Genomic DNA, 21,115 nt, shown 5'->3' with positions numbered 1-21,115 from the left:
GCTCCGCCCGGGCGTGTGGGGCGGGCCCGGGGCACTGCCCGGGGGAGGGACCGGCCGCGCTCCGCCTCCGCCGCCGGCAACCGCCGCCGGCACCGGCACCAGCCGGCGGCACCAGCAGCCGCCACCGGTACCGGTACCGGCACCAGCACCAGCACCGGCACTCGCACCAGCACCAGCACCAGCACTCGCACCAGCACCGGCACCTGCCACTGGCACCAGCACTGGCACCCACTGGCGGCACCGGCACCCGCCGCTGGCAACACCCTCCGTCGGCACGGGCACCATCCCCATCCACCGGCACCCACCAGCAGCACTGGCACCTGCCGCTGGCAGCACCCTCCGGCAGCACTGGCACCAGCCTCTACTGCCAGCAGCACCCAGCACCAGCACCCGCTCCCGGCAGCACCCTCTGCAGACACCAGTGCCCACCACCAGCAGCACCCACCACCGGCACCCACAACTGACGCCCAGCACTGACACCCACTGCCGGCAGCACCCACTGCCGGGCACCTATCACCAAGCACCCACTGCCCAGCATGGGCATGGGGCACGAGGAGCGGGATGCCGGGCGTGGGGCAGAGGGCTCTGCCCTGCGGTGGGCTGCTCCCCCCTGGAGAAGGCTGGGAAGGGGGCTCTGCGACCCTCCTGCTTGGCCTGGCATGGAGCAGCACTGCCCTGGAAAGGGCTGGCGGGGGACATTCAGCTCCTTCGGGTGGGCACTGAAGTCCCACCAGAGCTGGTGCCTTCTCAGCCCACGGTGGGACCATGCCAGGTCTCTACCTGCAGCTCTGGGTGGCCCCAGGGGACAGAGGGTGGGTGCAGGACAAGGGGGAAAAGCCCAGAGCTGGGTGAGCTCGGGTGCAGCTCCTTGTGGCGACACGTCCCCTCTTCCCAAGGGCACGAGTGACCTGGCACAGGGCTGGTGCTGACTGCTGATCCCTGCTCTCCACAGCCATGGCACGGTTGCTCCCGAGTGGGATTTGGGTGGCAGAGCGCGAGTGGAGAGGGCAGCGCCTGGGGACTCCGTGCCAGTAGCCAGCTCCCAGGCTTGCGGCTGTGCCTGGCGGGGTGCAGGGTCTGGGTTTTGGGGAGGGGGTGCCCAGCGCCTTGGTATTGCCGTTGAGAGCGCACTGGGAACCCATGGACATGCGCGCATTGCGGGATGTCTCGGCACTGGGGACTCGTCGGCGGTACCCGAAAGCTGCCAGGGGGCACGTCCTTACCCCGGTGCTGCTCGGTGCCCCGCGGCTGCCAGGCCGAGCGACGGTGGAGCTCGCTCTCCGCTGTCGGACCCGCCGGGCACAAGCGTCTCAGCCCTCTCCGGAGGGGCGCGCGGGCCGGGCTTGGCACTGGCTATCCTCCGGCAAGGCGCTCCAGCATGGCAGACAGGCTGCCGCTCCTCTAGGATCTCCGCCTCACCGCTGCGGCAGGCTCAGGGGTGCCGGGCAATGCCCGGGTCCGTCTCCTCTCCGGGGCGCCCCATGGCGCGTCCGCGGCAAGGGGAAGGACGGCACCGTGGTGCTGCCAGGCTGGTTTTGCGGGACCAAGGACGGGCTGGTTCTCGCTGCCCGGGTGCCACCCTCCGCGTTGACGTTGGCACCCCCAAGGGTGGGCAAAGACGGCCGCGGGGGGTGAGGGGGCTGGGAGATGCCCTCCACCGGCCTGGGAAGGTTCATCGCCGGACGCGAACCGGTTTGCGGCAAGGAGGCGATAAAATGAGCTCCCCGCTCATTGTTTCGCTGGGCACGGAGTCCCCTCCTCGCGCGGCAGCTCCTGGCACGGCCCTGGCAGCTGGCGCGCGGCTCCGGAGGGAGCCCGGTGCCAGGACGCAGCCGCTGCCAGCTGTGCCCGGGGCGCCCGGCCGCTGGCCCCCGGCACGTGGCGATGCCCCCGGGCCTGGCACTGCGCTGCCATGGGGCGCCCGCGCAGCTGTGGGCACACTTGGGGCGGGAGACCCGCTCAGCACCAGGGCTCGGGGCCAGTATAGCCCAGTGGCACGCTCCCATTGCCCTGCCTCTAGCCCAGTGTCAACTCATTATAGCACTGGTGCAGTCCCAGTATAGCGCAATGCCATCCCACTATAGCTCAGTGTTACTTTCCTTACAGCTCTGTCCCTGTTGCAGTACAGCCCAGTATAGCTCTGGCACTGCCCCAGTCAATCCCAGGATAGCACAGGGATGTCCCAGGAGGTGTCCCGGTCCCCCCCAGTGGGGACCCCAGGGGGTGGCAGTGCTGGGGCACCCGCAGACGCCGTGAGCCTGGCAAGGCCCAGTGTGGCTGTACTGGGGCAACTGGGGCAGCGCTTCCCTGGAGGTCTCGTGCCCTGGCGCTTCCCGGCCCGGGGACGGGTGGCTGTGGGCAGGCGCTGCTGTGGCATCAACCAGCTCAGGGCTGGTGCCCCCCTCGGGTACCAGGCAGCTGGCACAACCCCCCCCCCACCCGTGCCCAGCCTGTGTGGGCGTCCCAGGACCTGCCACTGGCTCCGTGGCCCCATGCAACCCCCAGCACCCCCCCGTGCCACCAAAGGGGCAGTGCCAGGGCGCGCAGGCCCCAGCAGAGAGCAAAGCAGGCTGGGGGGGGGGGGGGCGCAGCCCTGCAGCCCGCCACCGCTAGGGAGACGCAGAGGGGCAGGGTGGGTGATAGCTCTGTTTTTAATAAATACATCAGGGCCCCCATCCCCGGGCACCATAAATTACATGACGAGTCCAGCTGAGCCGGGGGGTGCAGTGAGATGGGGGCAGGAAGGATTTTACACTATGTACAAGGTGGGCACGGTGCCCGCTGTGCCCGCCAGCCGGGGGGGCTCAGGGCACAGAGGTGGGTGCCCCCAGCCCCCCCTGCCCCCAGGGTGAGCGCGGAGGGCAGACCTGGCCCCCCTCAGCATCACAGCCCGCAGGGTGCCACCTGGGGCACCTGTGACCGGTCTTGCACCGAGACGGGGGTGCCCGGGGTGGGCCCCATCCAGCCCCTCGGTGCTCCTGGGTGCCCCCCACCCCATGCCTCGCCGGCAGGGCAGGGGTGAGGGGCTGGCACAGCGCGGGCTCTCCGCACGGCTGCCTGGCGTCACTGCGGGCTGGCACAGCCCTGGGCATCGCCTCACTGCTTAATGGCTCCAGGCCTCCGCGGTGGCATCGTGGACCTTCTCCTGGGTGTCTGGGGCGGCATCCGGGGCTGCGGGGGCAAGTGGGGGGAAGGAAAGGGGGGTTGAAGACAGGCACAGGGGGGCCAGGGCAGTGCCAGGCTTGGCCTGGGAGAGAGCTCAGGGTGGTCCCAGACACAGCTCAGCACCTGCAGGGGCTGGGGATGGGTGAGGGGCACCCAGAGCTGTTTGGGTGAGCGGTGACACATGCCCAGGCACCGCAGGGGAAGTGGGGATGGTCGCAGAGGGGGGACCATGCAAAGGCCAAGTCTGCAGTCGTGCATGCAGGCATGCACACGTGCCTGCCGGTGCGAACAGCAGGGTGCCGGTGTGGGTGCGAGCGTGTGGGCTGCTGTGCACGTGCGGCAGTGTGCAAACCTTGGCGTGCAGAGACGCACGGCGCTGTGCATAGGGATGTGAACATCAGTGTGCAGAGATGCATGACAGTGTGCAGGCGTGTGCACATGCGCACACTGGCGCGTGCAAGCCGAGCGCTCAGCTGTGAGCATATGCGCCCAGCAGTGAGCGTGCAAACGTGCGAGAGGGTGTGCAAGCACCGGCTCACTCACCCCGGCACTTGGCGCAGCAGGGGTTGTCCCTCCTGGCGGGGCTGGCGCAGGCGGCCGGCGGGCACTCCTGGCGCTGGCAGTGCGTCTCGCCCGACTGCAGTGGAGAAAAAGGGGGCTGAGGCGCAGGGAGCCCGGCGGGGTGCCGCAGGGGGCGGCGGGTGCCCAGGACGCCAGCCCGGGCTCCTTCCCCTCACACCCTTTGGGGACAGAGAGGGGCACGGGGGCACCTCGCCTTGCCCCGGCAGCCGGTGCTGCCCGAGGCCTGGCGCACTCACCACACACCAGCACAGGATGCACTTCATCTCGCCGAAGGGGGGCACGGAGGGGTGCCAGCTCTCGTTGTTGAGGTACCAGCGGCGCCCGAAGCGGCAGGCCCGGGGCCCATCTGCCTGCATCGTGTCAGCCAGCTCGGGGATGCTCCTCTCTGGGGCTGTGGGAGAGGGCACTGGGGGGCTGCCTGTGGTGGTGGGGGGGGACGAGGCCAGGGCAAGTGGTTCTGGGGCCAAGGGCACGCACCTGGGCACTGCTTGCAGCAGTCGGAGGGGCTGGCGCGCACGGGGTTGGTGCAGGTGAGGCGCGGGCACTGGACCTTCTCGCAGTGCACTTCACCCGTGGTGCCCTGGGGGGAGCGCCGGGGGGGCCGGGCCGGGCCCCAGGGTGAGCAGCAGGCACGGGGCGCTGGCGCGGGGCCCTGCCCCGAGCCCCCGGGGGGGGCTGCCCGGCCGCTGGGGGGCAAACACTCACCTTGCAGGTGCAAATGGCACATTTGATGAGGCCGAAGGGGGGCACGACGGGGTGCCAGCGGGTGCCAGAGCCTCGCCACGTCTTGTCGCCGTCGAAGTAGCAGCCTGTGGGAGGAAGATGAGGAGGAGGAGGAGGAGGTGGGCACAGCCTCCATGGAGCAGCAGGGCATCTCGCCCGCTGGGACTCACCCTCACTGCTGTCCCGGGCTCGCTCCGCTTTCAGCTCCTCCTGCCCAGCCACCTTCTCTGCGGGGACAGGGGGACGTGAGGGGTGGCACCTGGGTGCCGGCAGGGCACGCATCCCCTGCCAGGCTGGGGCAGTGCCAGCGCCCGAGAGGGACGGGGGAAATGCTGCCTGGGCCCCAGCACCGCCGTACCTGCGCAGACGGGGCAGCACAGCTCCTCGGGGTGCACCTGGCGGGTGCAGTTGAGCGGCTGGCACAGGATGGGGTCGCAGATCACCGTGCGCTTCTGCAGGAGCGCGGCCTGTTACACGGTGCCCATGGGTGCTGCCGGCCACCCTGACAGTCCCCCCGGCCCCCTCACCTGGCAGCTGCACACTGAGCACTTCTTGTCGTAGTCGGGGGCCCAGCGGGCGCCGTGCGCCCGGTGCTGCCCCTCGAAGAAGCAGGAGTTGGGGTCCTTCTTCAGCTGCTCAGCGTCCCGGCCTTTGGAGGCCTCCACCAGCTCGGCCTCCCCCTGGGCCCCCCCCGGCACCAGGCGGGCGCCGCCAGCCTGGCACCGGTTGGGGATGTGCACCTGGGAGGGGGCAGTGGCGTTGGCACCGCCGGGGGTCCCGGGGGCAGGTGGAGGATGCACCAGGAAGCACGTGGGCATGCATCCCAGCATCCTGGTGTGTCCCCCAGGAGATGGGGACAGGGGACACAGCCGGGCACTGGCAGATGGCACCTGGTACCTACCCGGCCCCGCAGCTCGCCGCGAGGGTGAGCTTTGGTACTGACTTGCAGGAAAGCGGTGCCCTGCGCCAGGTGCTGCAGCATCTCGGCGTCCAGGTCCTTCAGCACCCCCTGAGCCTGGCACGGGGGCGAGAGGGGCGGCAGGGCGTGAGGAGGAGGAGGAGGAGGAGGGCGCCCCGGGGAGGAAGGGCCCCCACCCCGCGCCCGCCTCACCTCGGTGCTGTAGAAACCCTTGAGCAGGCGCTTCGGGGGGTGGTGGTGGTGGCGGACGCCGGGGGGGCCGGGCTCGGCGTGCAGGTGGGCGCTGACGGTGCCGTCGGCTGGGCGGCCCAGCCCTGCCACGGTGATCTCATAGTGCAGGTGGCAGTGCTCGTCCAGCGAGAGCCAGGCATGCCCCCCGGCCCCGCTGCCCACCGCCGGTGCCACCAGCTGCCCCGCCAGCACCACTGGCATCTCTGCGCACACAGACAGCGCCGTTGGCGGGGGGACTGGGATGTCCCCCCCCCCGCTGACACCCCCCACCATACCTGTGTAGCGGGCCAGAAGCCCGCTGTAGGGCAGGGAGATGATCTGCCCCCGCAGCTCGCCCTCCACCCAGTCCTTGGTGGCCACGTTGAGGAAGAGCTCATTCTGCAGCAGCATGTGGGCGTCGCGGGCGCTGGGGCCGGGCCACGTGCCCTGGGCCTGAAGACACGCAGGTGGGCACGGGTAGGCACCCCAATACCACCCCCCCCCTCCCCCCGGCACGCACCAGTCCGTCGTGGTAGCTGGGCGTCATGTCGAAGAGGACGTTCCTCTTGTTCTTGCGCCGCGGCTTGGTCTCCAGCGTGATGCCCACCACCTCGCTGGCGGTGCCCACCACCTGCACCTGCGGGCAGGGCGCAGCGCGGGCAGCAGCAGCACGGGTGCCCCCCGGGGCTGTGCCCACACCGTGCCGCCCGCCTCCTTACCTGGTACTCCAGCGTGCCGTTCTCGTGCAGCGCCAGCTTGGCCGAGCCCACCGCCCCCGTCTTGGTCGGCACCAAGGCGTCCGCTCCGCACAGCACACTTTGCATGGCTTGAGCCCGGGGAGAAAAGCACAGGGCAGGGGGGATGTCAGGCTGGCATGGGGGACGCAACCACCCCCCCGGCCCCCACGCCCGTCCCACGCTCACTGTCACAGCTGCGGCGGGTGGTGATGGTGCCGGCCAGGCGCCGGGCGTGCCGGCCCTCCGTCTCGGCCACGATGCGCAGCTGCCCCTGCACCAGCCACTGCAGCTCGCGGGCCGACAGGTCGCTCAGCACCTCCGCGAAGTCGGGGTCCTGCCAAGGGGGAGGGGGGGGCACAGGGCCGATGCTCAGCCCCAGCACGGCGGGCACTGTGGGCTGCTGGGGCACGCGGGCGCGAGCGGGCTTTACCTCCACGGTGATGTTGGCGTGCACCTCCCGCAGCACCCGGCCCTGGTGCAGGATGCGCACCCGCAGCGGGACCCAGGGCAACTCTAGCAAGATGGAGAGGGTTGACCCCGCTGTGGACGGGTGCTCCCAGGAGCCCCCACTCCCTGCAAGTCCCTGCACCGGCCCCCCGCTTTCTCTCTGCCCCCCCGCACACCATGACCCACGCACACCCAGCGCACACCCAGCATGCACCGTCCCCCCACACCCCCAGCCCTGGAGCCTCCCACACCCCAGCACCCCTCCACACCCTTCTGCGCACTGACCCGCAGCCCCTGCCATCACACACACCCCTGCATGTCCCCCGACCCCTATGCAGCCCACACACCCCCTATGCACACCCTGACCCACATCCATCCCATGCACACCCCCTATGCATGCCCTGACCCAGATAAAGCCCATGAACACCCCCATGCACCCCCTGACCCACATCCATCCCATGCATACCCTGAACCATATCCATCCCATGCACACCCCCTATGCACCCCCCGACCCACATCCATCCCATGCACACCCCCTATGAACACTCTGAGTCCTGAGTCACAACCACCCATGCACACCACCTACCCCCCCCAATCCACCCCCAGCCTCTGCACACCCCCACGCACCCCCCGCCGGCTGCCCTGGCCCGGCAGGGCCCCTGTGCCCCCCTCACCCCCGGCACCCGGCTCCAGCAGCCCCCGGGCCATGAGGATGAAGTGCAGGTTGTCCTCGGTGTCGCTCAGCGTCAGCATGGCCATGCCACCGGCACCCAGGTGCGCGGGGTCCACCGAGGTCAGGATGGCCCCGAAGGTCTCTGGGGGGAGAGAGGGGGCGTGAGGGGCGTTGTGGCCTGCCGGTGGGCGCCCGGCCTGGGAGGCGTGTGGCAGAGCCCTTACCCGCGAAGAGCGCCCGGTGCTTGAGGATGTGGCCGTGGACCTCGCCGGAGGGCTGCGCCCGGGTGACGAGGGAGACGCGGAGCTGCTCGCCGCGCAGCAGCTGCACGGTGCCCTTGGACACCGTCCGCCACATGCCGCAGAGCTGCGGGCAGGCACAGTGGTGGGCCGGGGGGCGGCGGGCGGCCCGGCCGGGCGAGGAAGGGGGCGCGGAGCGGGGCGTCACGGGGCCCCCCGGCCCCCCTCACCATGCCGTCCTCGGGGGCGGCGCTCTTCTGCACGGGGTGCTCGAACAGCACGGTGCCCTCGGCGTCGCTGAAGCGCACCCGGCTCGGCCGGCCCAGCCTGTGGGCGCCGTGGGGCGGAGGGCTCAGCAGTGGGGACCCCCCTTTGCTGGGGCAGCAGCCCCCCGCCTGCAGTTTGCTCAGCAATTTGGGGTCCCCCCGCCATGGGTCCCCCTTGCCCAGGTGGCACCATGCAGCAGGGGAGGTCCCCACTTGGGGCAGGACTCGCGGGGAGCCGAGCGGCCGGGCCCGGCTGGAAATTAGGAGCATTTTCGGCTCCATTTGGCTTCCCGGTCGGAGCTGGAAATTAGTCACCACTTTACTATGCAAAGGGGCCTGGAAGCAAGGCAGCGAAGAAGAAACCGGAGAGGGAAGGAGGGAGGGAGCGGAGATGCTCGGCAGCCGGCGGGGAGGGCGCGCTGGCAACGAGGGACCCCGCAGCAGCGCCCCGCGGGGGGATTCGGAGGGGAAACTGAGGCACGGGTACCAGAGCATCCCCCCACTTGTGTAGGCGACCGCGCTGGGCGCCGGGGCAGCGGGCACTGCGGCGGCACTCACCGCTCGTAGCTGATGGAGAAGAGCAGGTAGGAGCGCAGGAGGGTGAACTGCGCCTTGGCCACGGCGCCGGACGTGGGGTGCCAGGGCTCCGGGCCACTCGTCAGCAAGGCCACGAACTCTGGGGAAGCGGGGGGTGGTTACCGAGGGGGGAGCTGGCAGCGGCGGCGGGCACCTGCGGCGGCGGCGGGACGGCTCACCGGTGCGGGCATCGTCGCGGGCCAGCGCCTCGGAGCCGAGGTAGGAGCGGTCATTGTAGGGCTTGTCCAGGTCGTCGTCCTTGTCCTGGAAGTACTCGAAGGCATCGAAGGGCGACTCGGGGCTCTTCTCTGGCGAGCCTGGCAGGCCTGGCACGGTGGGCACAGCACGGGGGGACTGCACCGGGCTGCTTGGGCCCGAGGGCGCTAAGGGACCCCAACCTCGACAGACTTAGCTGTGCCCGGCAAGTCACTGCGGGCTCTGCCACGGGGGGCGCAGGCAGAGGGATGGGGTTTGGCCCCGGGCCCCGTCTTTGCATCCCTTCGCAGGGTGGTTTGGGGGGGCAGTGTCCGCCAGGGCTTCCCCTGCCCCAACACCGCACCAGCACCCCAGTAAGGGTACGGGACCCCCTTCCCGCGCCCCCAGCCACGTTCCGCACCGGCCCGGCTGCCGGAGGGACCCGGGCAGCGGGGGGCCCTTGGTAGCCTCACCTTTGGGGCAGGTCTGGCAGCAGTGCCCAGGCAGCAGCGTGGCCCTGGGGCAGGCTGGCACCGGGCAGTCCTGCTTCATGTTCTTGCAGTTCACCTTCCCCAGCGGTTTCCCTCGGCGGTTCCTCTGCTGTGGGGACAGCGGTGCCGAGTCGCCAACGCGGGCCGAGGTGCGTGCGCGTGGGTACCGGCATCTCCGAGCCGTGGGTACCGGCATCTCCCAGCGGGCTCCGGTGATGGGCAGCACCCAGGACCCCCTTTCCATGGGGCACCACTGCCCCCGCCGGGGCAAGTGGGGTGGCACAGCACAGGGCCCCAGCACCCCTGCGCATCTGGGCACTCCCCCGCCGCCCCCCCCGCGGGCTGCCTGCAGACACCTTGCACGCAGCCCCCAGCTGCCTGTACCGCGGCCAAGGTCGGACCCCCTCCCCGCAGCCCCCATCCCCCTGCCCAGCTGCACGCGGCCGCCGCCAGCCCCGGCCTCGGGGGGCTGCTCGGAAGGAGGGGGCCGGGGGCCATCCCCCAGGAGCGGGAGGAGCAATGAAGCCTGATCCTTTAAGACCCCCCTTCTCCTCCCCCCTGCCGGGGCGGGGGGGACCCAGGTGTCCAGCTGGCTGGAGGAATCCCTGCTCCCCCTCTCCATGGGGGGGCTTGTGTCAGGGGGCCATTTCCCCCCTGCCCAGGGGGCACCTGCCCTGCACTGCTAATGCGGGGGGAGAAGGGGGTCCCTCGGGGCGCCGGGGGGGTTGGCTGGGGGCCCTTACCGGCTCGCAGTGGCAGATAACACAGCGCATGACCCCGAAGGGCTCCCCCAGGTCCGGGTGCCAGGTCTCCTCCAGGGCGTAGAAGCGCCCCCCGAAGGCGCAGCCTGCGGAGACCCCCCCGATCACCTCCGAGCCGCCCCCCCGCGCCTGCCCCGGCCCCGGGGGCGGGCACCGGGCGGCACCACCCCCGGCCCCGGCCCGGCCCGGCCCCCCCGGGGGCCCGAGCGGGCGCAGGGAGCGGCGCGGGAAGGGGTGCGAGGGGGGGTGCGAGAAGGAGGTGCGGGGAGGGGGGGCAGAAGGGGGGGCCGGGGAGGGATGCAAAGGGGGGGGGTGCAAGAAGGGGGGGGGGCCGGGGAGGGGGATGCCGGGGGGAGGTGCAAGAAGGGGTGCAAGAAGGGGTGCAAGAAGGGGTGGTGCAAGAAGGGGTTTCCGGAGAGGGGTGCAAGGAGAGGGGTGCGGAGAAGGCGGGCAAGAAGGGGATGCCGGAGAGGGGGTGCAAGAAGGGGTGGCTGCAAGGAGAGGGGTGCAGGGAGACGGATGCAAGGAGGGGTGCGGGGACGAGATGCAAGACAGGGGTGCAGGGAGGGGGCGCGGGGGGCGGACACGGGGAGGGGGTGCCCGAAGGGGCCCTACCTGCCGCCCCGCCGGGGGGCAGCGGCTCCGTGTCGGGCCGGATGGGCAGGGCGAGCTTGGGGCGGGCGGCGCGGGCGGGCAGCAGCAGCAGGGCGGGCAGCAGCAGCAGCAGGGCGGCGCGCATGGTGCCGGCCGGCCGGGGGAGCCAGGCGGCCGGGGGCGGGGAGGGGGGGCCGGCCGCTGCCTCCTGCCGCCGCCTCTGCCCGGCCGCCGGCCCCGGCCCCGCTTTATAGGCGGCGGCATGGGCAAGCGGCAGCCGCCAGCCCTGTGCAAACAAAGGCCCCGCTAATGAGGCGCAGCAGCGGCCGGCCGGGGGGACGCGCCCCCGCCGCGCTCCGGCCCCGCCGCCCCGGGGCGCCCCGCGTGGGCCGCCCGGCTGCACGTAGCCGCCGCCCGGCGTGGGGTGCCGCGGGCCCTGGGCATCCCGGGGGCGTCCCGCATCCCTCTGCCCCCCCGCCCGGGCATGGGATACCCCAGGGTGCCCCTAGCCGCGTGCCACCCCCCCCCCGGGCATGGGGCGCCCCGGGCACTGGGCGTCCTGGGGGCACCCCCATGCCCACCCCCAAGCATGGGGTGCCCCTCTGGACCCCCTCCGGTTGCACCAGGCTTGGCCCCTGTGGGTGTCCCCCTCAATCCAGCACCCCCCCACAGCACACCCTCCCCCAGGGACCTCCCCATCTGCCCGCCCCCCCCAGAGCACGGGCACCCCCAGGCTTAGAGCCCCCCACATGTCCCCTGCAGTCAACACTGCACCCCGAGCCCCCAGGGCAGCCCCCACACCGGCCGACTCCACGCAGCCCCCCAGGAGCCCCAGACCCACCTGTCTCCCCACAGCACTGCGCTTGGTGCCCTCAAGGCCCAGAAGCGCCTCCAGCGCTGCAGCACCCCCCAGCATACAGGGTCTCCCAGCCCTCCTGGCCCCACAGCAGATATCACTCCCCCCCCGTTTAACACCCCAAGCCGCGGAGACCCCCCCCCAGTGCAGCACTGCTCTCTGGACACCCCCAAATCCACCCTGCACCCCAGAAAGTCAGAGATTCACATGCACCTCCCCACTTGTCCTGCTGACCCCCCCAGCTCCCCCCGGCCACTGCACACCCCGGGCGGAGGAGGGTGCCACAGTGGGACCCCGGGCTCCTGCCTGCCTGCGGGAGAGGCCGAGGGGGGGCAGGAGCCCGGGCGCCCAGGGTGCCGTGGCCAGGGAGGGGAGGGGGGAGCTGTGGAGGAGGCCGAGGGAGCAGCACCCAGCACTGATCCTGCTCTTCGCCCACATGTGCCCGGGCTGGCGAGGGTGACGGCGGCGGGCAGCTAGCAGACACCATGGAGAGGCCTGGGTAGAGCATCCTCCAGCTGGGGAAACTGAGGCACGGAGCCGGCCAAAGGGAAGCGAGTCCCGCTCTGCCCCCGGGGACCCCCGTGGGTGCCACCCGTGCCCACAGCCCACCGCCCGTGCACACGGGGCCGGAGGTGGGAGGCAGGGGTGTCGGGCGGGGAGGGAAGGAGGGGGAGGCGCAGGGCTGCCAAAATCAACTCTCGGCGGTACAAACACCCGGCCAGCTGCACGGTGTAGCTAGGGAAACGCGGCACAGCTGGAGCACAACAGGCCTGTACCTCCCCGCAATGCTCCTCCCGGGCCTCCGCGCAGCCGGCGAGCGGCAGGCCGTGCCCGGCTTCAGGGGCACTGCGGCCCATCGCCCCGCCGGGCTTGGGCACCCGGCCCCCTTCCCTGCCCCGCTTTGGCCCATCTCCATCGGACGCCTCTCCGCGGCGCGGGGGCAGCGATGCCCAGGACATGCCCCCGCTGCAGGGAGCTCCCTCGGCACGCGGCGGGCGCAGCTGGCATGGGAGGAGCAGCTGGGGTTTTCCCGGCGGGACGGCGCGCTGGCGTGTTGCAGGCACCGGTCCAGGGTTGCAATGCCACCGGGGGGGGGGCCCGGGGACATCCCCGGGTGCACAACTCAGGCCCTGCACCCTGCCGCTTGCAAGACCCCTCCGCATGCCAGGGGCCATGCCCAGGCATGGTGCCCCCCCCCAAGCTCCCCGCCCTCCCCACTGCACGGAGCTGGCACCGACCTGTCCCCTCTCCTGTCTCCCGGCGTCCCCACCGGGCTGGGATCTGGCGGCACGGAGGGCACGGGAGGGCCGGGGGCTGGGCGGCGGTGCCAGCGTCGCCGAGCGCGGTGCCAGGCCGCGGGGCGGCTGCGGCCCTTCGGGAAGGCGAGGCGCGAGCCGCGGGGCCGAGCGGCGAGGAGGCGGGCGGTGGCTCCCGGCCGCCCCGCCGGTGCCAGAGCCGAGCGCAGCGCAGGAATCCGGCGCTGGCTCTGCGCACCGAGAGCTCGTCACAGTCTCCTGGCTCGGCCCCGGCCGCAGGGATGCGGGGAAGCAATGGGGGAAGCTCCCTCCCCTTTCCCGGGGAGGAAGGAAACCCGGGAAACCTGCCTGGATATAACCCTTGGCAGAGGGGGAAACTGAGGCACGGGGCCACGGCATGACGAGGTGGGGGGCCGGAAGGAAGCCCGGGCAGTGCCAGGCTTGGGGCAGGGAGGCATGTTGGCACAGGGGAGGAAGCACCAGGCATTTCCACCCAGGGAGGCGAGAATTGCAGCTTAAACGCAGGCACATGGGCAGGGAGGAAACGGAGGCGGGGGAAATCTGGAAATCTGCCCCAGCTGTGCCTGGGCATCCCTCACCCACAGCCCCGGGGGTGCCCGGAAACGCCAGCGGGTGCCTGGAGCCGAACGGGGCAGGGACGCCCACTTTAGAGTCCCCATCGGCCGGGGCGCCGGGGTCCCTCTGCACCGAGCCTGGGGGCGGTGGCTGCACCGGGGGTGCCCGGGCAGCGAGGAGCGGGGCTGGGAATGGGTCCCGGTGCTGGCAGCTGGTTCCCGGCGCCCGCACATGTGTGCTGGGAGTGTCCTGCACAAAGGCGGCTCTGAGGCGCTCCGGAGCCGGGCCTGGCACCGTGACAGCCCCGACAGGGCCTGCCAGCTGCTGGCAGCTGGATCCGCTCAGGGACAGAGCCGGCCGGCTGTGGGCCACCCCGGCCAGCCCGCCGAGGGCTCCGACGGCCACCTGGCACCCTGCCCCTCGCCTGGCCCGTCGCTACCTGGAGCAGGTGCCCGGCTCCGCCGCGGTGCTGCGGCAGGACGTAGGGGGTCACCAAACCCCCCGTACACCCCGAACCACCGAGCACCCCAGAAAGCCGGGCCAGCCGGAGAGGGTCTCCCGGGGGGCTGCCGCCTCCCAGGGCGCTGTGCCTGGCGCTGGGCTTTGCGGGGGCCCTGCCCGCGCCGCTGCCCCCCCGCCCCACGCAGCTCCCTGTTGTCTGGCTTCATTGGCTGCCGTCCGCTCGAGGCTTTGAACACGAGCCGGGCTCGGGGGGCGGGAAGGAGCCTCTTCTCCCCGGGGATGCGGTCGCGGCGAAACCGCACACCGGGGCCTCCGCTTCCCATGGCCGCCCTCGCCCCTGGGTGCCCCCTGCTCCGAGAGCAGCCCCCCGGCACGACGCGCCCCGGCGAGCCGGTGGCCTCCCCGAAGCTCCACGCCGAGCGCGGCTCGCCCCGTGACTAATCCCCCCCGGCCTCGCGCGCACGCGGCGGGGTGGGGAGAGGGGGGGAAACGCTGTCGTAATGGGTGGAAATATCTCATAATTCACATTGGACACGGGGATTACAGCCGTTCCGGCAATATTTGCACAACTGGAAGGCGACTCGCAGGGCTGGGCCGCCCCAGACGAAGGCGAGGGGGGTCTGGGGGTGGCGGGGGGCTTTGGGGGGGTGGCAGGTACAGGGAGGGGATGCAGCCGGCGCGGGGGTGATGGAGGGGGGGAAAGCGGCTGCTTTTCGTCTCCAAACACATGGAGCTTATTACAGGCTCCGCATTATTACAGGCGGCTGGGGCTCTCTGCCCCTTCTTGCCTTGATCCCGGCCCCTGGGCCGTGCCCACTTGAGCGGGCACGGCCCAGGGGCCGGGATCAAGGCATTGGCTGTGGGGTGCCCCCCAGGTAGCCTTACTTGTCCTGCCAAGCAGATTCGGGCCATTGCCCCATGGCACCGTGCCCGCTCCCAGCACCCTGCCGGTGTGGGAAGGTCCCCTGCTTGTAGCAGCACCCACCGGTGGCAGTGTCCCCCCACCCCAAATTACCCCTCCCCAGATGCTCATGGAGGGACACCGGTGGGAGGAAGAGGGGGGTGTATGGAGCGTGGGGAGGGGGGGCTTGTTTGGCATGGGGATTAGCGAGCTCCCAGAGCGATGGTGGTCTCCCCCCTCCCCACCGGACATGCAGGCAAATATTTGTGCCCAGACTTCGCAGGACGGCGAGAAGGAATTTCATTCTTGCGCCCACCTGCGGCTTGGCCGCCTGGCATTAACCCCTTCGCCGCCCGGCACACACCAGCCCGGAGGCAGAGGGGCTCAGGTGCCCCCCCGCCATGCCCCCTTCCCACCGCCCCCCATGTAAGCGAATGGGGTGCCGGGCTGGGCACGTGCCCGTGGGCTCGGGCGGCAGCGGTGGCCCGTGATGGGGCAGGCGGGGACGAAGAGCTGCAGTGCGGGCATGAGCATCGCTTGGGCTAGTCCTGGTGCCTCCGCAGCCCTGCCTGGCCCAAGAGCCTGGGATGCCCCTGGGATGCTCAGCACCCTTGCCCCGGCGCCCTGTGCAAGCCCCCCTGCCCCTCTGCCCGTCGCTGCCCGGCCGGGGGGGCCAGCACCAACACCATCCCTGGTGCAGCCCTTTCCCAGGCCTGGGGCTGGGGCAGCCCGGCGGGGGCCGGGGGCCGCGGGGGGCCGTGCGGGAGGCCATGGGCAGATGTATTTGCCCACGGATGTTTATTGGCAATTTGCAAATGTAAAGTGGAGGGGGCAGGGGGCACTGAGCTCTCCGGGCCCGCAGGGAGCCGGGCCTGTCCCGAGCTCAGAGCAGGGCCAGCCTGGGCAGGGGGTCCTGCCCAGCTGCCTTGCACCCCCGGGCCCTGTCCCCCCTGTGGCCCTGGCCCTCTCCCCCCCGCCCCCGGGCCAGCTGGGCCCTGAGCAAACGGGGCTGTTTGCTCACGCCAGGATTAGCCGCTCTCTTTGTTCCTTTGACTTTCTCCTCCCTTTATGCCGGGCCCTTTTATGGGGGCTTCAAAGGGTGCTGGGACCCCCCCACCCCGCCCCTTGAAGCCCAGGTTTGCTTCCCGTGCCCCCCTGCCTTGCACCAACATCCTGGGGGTGCCCGGTGGGCACATCTGGGTGGCCTTGGGGACAGCAGCTGTGCCACCTGCCCGCGGCCCCCCTCCTCCCCCTGCCGCCTGGCACCTCCGGCTGCTCTTGGCACCTCGGCGAAGTGGGTGTGAACGGCCACCCCCCGCAGCGGGATTCCTGGCACTTTGCACCCTCTAAGGCGAGGTGGGAAAGTTGGCACCAGGGTCCAGCCGGCTGTGCAGCCCAGCGGCCCCCTCCTTGCTTCCTGCCCCCCCGCCACGCCAGGGGCCTGCCCGGGTGGTGGGAGCAGCCGGAGCATCCCGCTCCCTCCGGGGTACCCAGAGCCCCGCACGCTGCCCCCGTGCCCCTCCTTGTCAGCCCCAGAGCTGTGGGTGCCTCGTGCCTGGGCCCTGCGTGCCCCAGGGGCTGCGCAGTGCTGGGTTTGCCCCTCTGACCTGCCTTCACCCTCCCATGCTCCCGGCAGGGGCCAGAGATACTGGCACTGCCCTTTCCAGGGGAACAACACCAGGCTGCCCGTGGGCAGGGCCTCTCGCTGACTGCCTGTCTCCCAGCAGGGCTGGAAAGGAGCATTTGGGGGTGAAAGGGCTGTTTAGGCACCTCGGGACCCTCCACTGCCCACTGGGGTCCACAGGCATCTCACCAGGTACCAGCTGCCCTCTGGTTTCCCCCCAAGGTCTGTTTGCCTCATTACAGAGGCACGCGTAGATTTGGCACCAGAGAGCTGCGGGCGAGCGACCGCCGGGCGCCACAATCCTCCAGCCTGGCACCGTGAAAGGCTTCGTGCCCGTACGGGAGCGGGCACGGCAGGGCCACACGCGGGCCCGGCTGGTGAGCAGGAGGAGCCGGGACAGCGCTGGCACAAGGGCCGAGAGGTTCTGGGTGCCAGTGCCAGTGCCAGCGCGGCGCGTTTGCATTATGTCACGTCCGCAGAGACGGGGCCCAGCGGTGTTTGACCCCGGTGCTCACTGCTCTGGCTGCTGCCAGCCGTGCCCGGGCTGTGCCGGGCTGCCAGCATCGGCCCTGGAGCCACGGGGGCTGCCGGACCCTCGCGCAGCTGCCCCCCGACCCGCAAGGTGGGCTGCCAGGGCTGGGGGCTGAGCAGGGCCGGGGGCAGGCAGAGCAGGCTGAGGTGTTTACTCTGCCTGTTGTCACCCGGCCAGGCGCTGCCGGGAACCGCCGGCCGCAAGGGGCAGGGGTGGGAGTGTGCGAGAGCAGGGGGGGCCTGAATGAAGCGCATGGGCTGCGGGGAGACCTGTAAGCTGGGGAAGGGGATGTGGTTTGAGGGCTGCTGAAAGGGAGAGGGAGCTGCATGGGGGGGGGGGGGGGCTGCATGAATGCGCAGTGTGTGTGTGCACAAGCGTGTGTGCGCACACGCACGCGTGTGTGTGTGTCTGTGTGTGCACAAGGGGAGGGGTATCTGTGTTACCGGATGTGTGATGTGTGAAGTGTGCATGCGCACACATGTCTGAGGGTCCATGTGGGCACATGTGTGTTGCACAGGTACGTGTAAACACATATACATGTACACGTGTGCATGTGTGGTCACCTGCCCCCCCCATATCCCAGGCCAGAAGGTCCCCCGTGTGCCCCGGAGGGGGTGGGCTTGTCCCAGGAGGTGGCACGGGGGTGCCCTGCAGCGGGCAGGGCACAGCTGGGCTGGGTACAGCCCCACCAGGGCTGGGTGCTGGGCAGACCTGGGGTGCATCTCCCAGCCTCAAGGAGTGGGTGTCTGTGGGTGCTTTCACCCAGCCCTCTGCCAACTGTTGCTGCTGGAGAAGCAGCCCTGGGGGGCCGCTTTCCAGCCAGGGCCCCCGCCCTATCCCCCTTCCCAGCTCTGAGGGGGTTTCCATGCTCCGCAGCCCCTCCAGGGGTGCTTGTCTCCCCAGGTCACCTCTGGGTGAGGGTGGCAGTGTTTGCAGCCCACCTCCCGGTGCAGGTTGCTGGGGATGGGGCCGATCTCCAGGTGATGGTCACAGGGGTTGGAGCTCACTGCTGGGTGAGGGTCCTGAGGGCCCTCCTGCCTCCTGGACACACTCGCCAGGGAGCAGGGCACCATCTCAGGTGCTGGTCCCACAGAGCAGGTCTTCACACACTCAATCAACCCATCTCTTGCAGGTACCAGGAGCACCTTCTTGCCCAAGGTGGGCACCTATGCCCAAGGCACAGCCGAGCGGCCAGCCACCCACCTAGGCGGTCACAGCTTGCCAAGCGCCTGACCCCACGCCCAGCCTGGCCGCAAAGGGATCAGGCACAGGCCAGGGGGCAGGTGAGTGGCCCAGGAGGGTGACCGTGGACATCCTTGCCAAGCCCTGGCCCAAGGGAGGAAACGGCTGGAGGCAGGAAGCCATTCCCTGGGGCCCCTGGAGTGCTTTTCCTCGAAGGTCAGCAGCGACACAACAGGAAATCGCGCTGCCGCGGCGGGGCCGGAGCCGGAGAGCCACGCCGTGTCTCCTGAGGGGTACTCCCGGCCCCGGCCCTCCGTCCCGGCTCGGCGGCTCGCGGGGAGCCCGCGCCACAGCCGCCCTCCATGGAAGGGGGACGGGAACCAGGGAGCAGCCGCTGGCCCCAGAGTGGAAAATGCAGGGCCGAAGCCCCCAGCTGAGCATGGAGCTGAACAGTGAGTGCGGGGCTGAAAGGGGGGACGGGGGCAAGGAGGAAGGGGCATTGCTTTGGCAGCAGGCACCATGCCCATGCTGCCTGCAGCTTGCCCAGGCAGGGGCACCCCCAGAGAGGAGAACACTCCTTGCCCTATGCTGTGTCAGCAAATCCCAAGTGTGGCTGCGTTTGGTCTGGAGCCAACCCCTGCCAGCTCGCAAGGGTATCTGAGCATTTCTCCATGCCCGCCCTCGGGAAATAGCTGTCAACACCTGGCTGGATCAAGGGCTTTAGGGAAGCAGGCAGATGCCAAAGGGGCCTTTGGAGATGCCAGCTGCCAGGGTGGGCAGTCACAGGGCACAGCAGCCGCCCAGCTGAAGGGTGCCCAGGGGAGCAGCATCCCACTGGCGCTGGGAAAGGCTGTGCCTGGCAGGCGAGCCCATGGCCGGAGCAGCCCCGAGGAGCAGACGTGCACCGCAGGACACTGCAGGGAGGGACTCCCCGCACACACGTGACACCTGGAGCTGCTCCAGGCACAAACGCCCCTTATCAAGGGTGAGAGGGCACAGCCCAGGGCCCACGCAGCTCTGCTCCTGCCTGCTTCCCAGGGCTGGAGAGGAGCAGGAGACCTGGCACAGGCACAGCAGCATGCAGCCCTCACCACGCACCACCCGTCTTTCCAGGCACCAGGGTAGCTCCTGGCTCTGATCCCAAGAGGCAGAGCCTCTGGAGAGATGAGGCTCACTGGCTGAATGAGGAGGAAGGCAGGACACCTCTCTCCTCCCTTGCTGTGACATAGCATCAAACTGCACAGCAGCACCAGGCCCTCCTCACCCAACATCTCCTGCGCCCAGGGGTCAGTCCTGGGCTGGGTGAAGTGCCCAGCACCAACTGCTTAATCCGTAGGCCGGTTCATTTTAAGCCCAGCTCTTGGGGCTGCTAAGGTGGGTGATCAGTCACCACCAGACTGGGGTAAACACTTGCCACTTGTAAGCATCACCACGAGCTGCAGCTGCCTAGGGAGGGTGGCACAGCACCCACAGGAAACCTCTCTCCCCCCCAGGACTGCTCCTCCTCACATCTTTCCTCCTGCACATGAAAGCGGGCCGTGCCAGCCCAACACGGCTGGTCTGCGACACCAGACTCATCCAGAAGTACATCGGGGAGGCAAAGGACATGGAGAAGAAAGTGGTGAGGATATGCTGCTCCCCCTCTCCCCAGGCTGGGCTGGCAAGGCAGGGGCAGGCACGGCTCCAGGTGTCTCACAGCAGCATCTCCTCTCCCCCCCCCAGAGCCAGTGCCAGGTGCTGCCCCCACTCAGCTGCCCCATAGTGCTGCCCTTGGTGGACTTCAGCCTCCAGCAGTGGAGAACCAAGACGGTGAGAGGGGCTGGGAGGATGGTGCGGCACTGGGACGCCCACAGGGCGGGGGAAGGAGCTGTGGGGTGTGCAGAGGGACACAGACCCCAGACAGTAAACAGCCACAGGATGCCTGCGGCACATCTGATGGCACCAGGGCATCCCATGGGCATGGGGTGGAGGACCCCCATTCTCACCCAGGGCAAGCATGGGAACAAAGTGGACTATGCAGCCCCTGCGCCACAGGGGCTGGCGTGCTCACTGCCTGCTCTCCCCAGAACGAGACCAAGCAGCAGGAGATCCTGTGCGACCTGGCACTGCTGGTGGGCGCTGTGGCGGAGGCCCAGAGGCAGGTGACCCAGGAGTGCACAGGCAGACAGCTGAGCCAGCTTTACAGACACGCCAACTCCTTCCTCCTGCTGCTGCAGACCTTCGGCAGGGAGGTGAGGGCTCCCTGTCCCCCACCCAAGCCAGGGCACCCTTGACACAGGTGCCCACCGCACTGGGCTGGGCACCACAGCATTTGTGACCCCTCTGTCGTGCTCTGCCCCCCAGGCAGGACCCCAGGAGCCAGGCTGCTCTCCACGCTCTATGGAGCAGACACGCATCACTGGGATCTTCCTCACCTACCGGCAGCTGGTGCAGGGCAAGCTGCGCTTCTTCTTCCACGACCTGGCCAAGGACTCATGCGAGCACGGTCAGGGGGGTGGCAGAGACCCCCCACCCAGGACCTGGTGAGGCTACACACAGGGCTCACTGCTGATCTGAGGGCAGAGCAAACCTGGAGGACACTGGGCCACATCCTGGCTGCCCAGGAAGGTGCCCGCAGGGAAAAGGTTGACTCCTTTTCCACAAGCCTCTGGCTACCACACAGCCCATGGAGGCTGACAGCAATAGCTGTGCACTGCTGGGCACAGCCCCGCTCCCACCCGGGTGGGCAGCTCTACTGTGAAGGCGTTACAATTAAAAAGTTATTTTTCTACAGAGCTGCTTGCGTTCTCCTTCTCCCCTCGCTGTGGCCTTGGCAGGGGACCTCGCAGTCCCAGGGGCCTCGGTAAGAGGCAGTCCCTGGGGGACGTGCTCCAGGGCCTCTCCCCAGCGCCCAGCTCCCTCCCGCGGCGGCTGTGGGACCTGCAGGGCAGACAGGCTCCCGCTGTGCCCTGCGGCACCCGCAGGCCTCCACTGCCTCACGGGGGGGATGCGAGCTGCCACCGAGCAGCGCTGGGCAGCCCCTCGTCCCTGCTGTGACTGCACAGCAGCCCTGGTATGCATCATGCCCGGGGGGGGTCACAGGGAAGGGCCCGGGGCAGGTTTGGAGGTGCACAGCACCTCTCTGCCCAGGCTGAACCCCCGCCCCCCT

The 21,115-nt window shown here is 70.1% G+C and overlaps 2 protein-coding genes across 2 annotated transcripts; one reads left to right on the top strand and one right to left on the bottom strand.

Moving 5' to 3' along the window:
• Window positions 1-2,639: 2,639 nt before the first annotated feature.
• On the bottom strand, window positions 2,640-10,784 carry CHRD (chordin). The gene is made up of 23 exons (XM_064516680.1): window positions 10,600-10,784; window positions 9,967-10,070; window positions 9,206-9,332; window positions 8,717-8,863; window positions 8,520-8,637; window positions 7,926-8,022; window positions 7,681-7,822; window positions 7,458-7,598; window positions 6,767-6,849; window positions 6,523-6,670; window positions 6,319-6,425; window positions 6,120-6,236; window positions 5,896-6,052; window positions 5,582-5,823; window positions 5,372-5,485; window positions 4,998-5,210; window positions 4,829-4,922; window positions 4,641-4,697; window positions 4,453-4,556; window positions 4,225-4,327; window positions 3,984-4,138; window positions 3,709-3,802; window positions 2,640-3,171 (listed from the first exon to the last, which is right to left on the bottom strand). Exons 1-23 carry the CDS (start codon window positions 10,721-10,723, stop codon window positions 3,104-3,106), a joined length of 2,856 nt encoding a protein of 951 aa, XP_064372750.1. The 5' UTR covers window positions 10,724-10,784; the 3' UTR covers window positions 2,640-3,103.
• Window positions 10,785-16,755: 5,971 nt separating this feature from the next.
• THPO (thrombopoietin) lies at window positions 16,756-20,743 on the top strand. The gene is made up of 6 exons (XM_026094862.2): window positions 16,756-16,875; window positions 17,918-18,419; window positions 19,461-19,588; window positions 19,690-19,776; window positions 20,034-20,198; window positions 20,311-20,743. Exons 2-6 carry the CDS (start codon window positions 18,380-18,382, stop codon window positions 20,491-20,493), a joined length of 603 nt encoding a protein of 200 aa, XP_025950647.1. The 5' UTR covers window positions 16,756-16,875; window positions 17,918-18,379; the 3' UTR covers window positions 20,494-20,743.
• The last annotated feature ends 372 nt before the right edge of the window (window positions 20,744-21,115 follow it).

Source organism: Dromaius novaehollandiae, chromosome 9 (genome assembly GCF_036370855.1).
Source record: "Dromaius novaehollandiae isolate bDroNov1 chromosome 9, bDroNov1.hap1, whole genome shotgun sequence".
Lineage (NCBI taxonomy): Eukaryota > Metazoa > Chordata > Aves > Casuariiformes > Dromaiidae > Dromaius > Dromaius novaehollandiae.
Note: the sequence above shows the minus strand (reverse complement) of the source record. Positions and strands in the feature narration are given on the sequence as shown.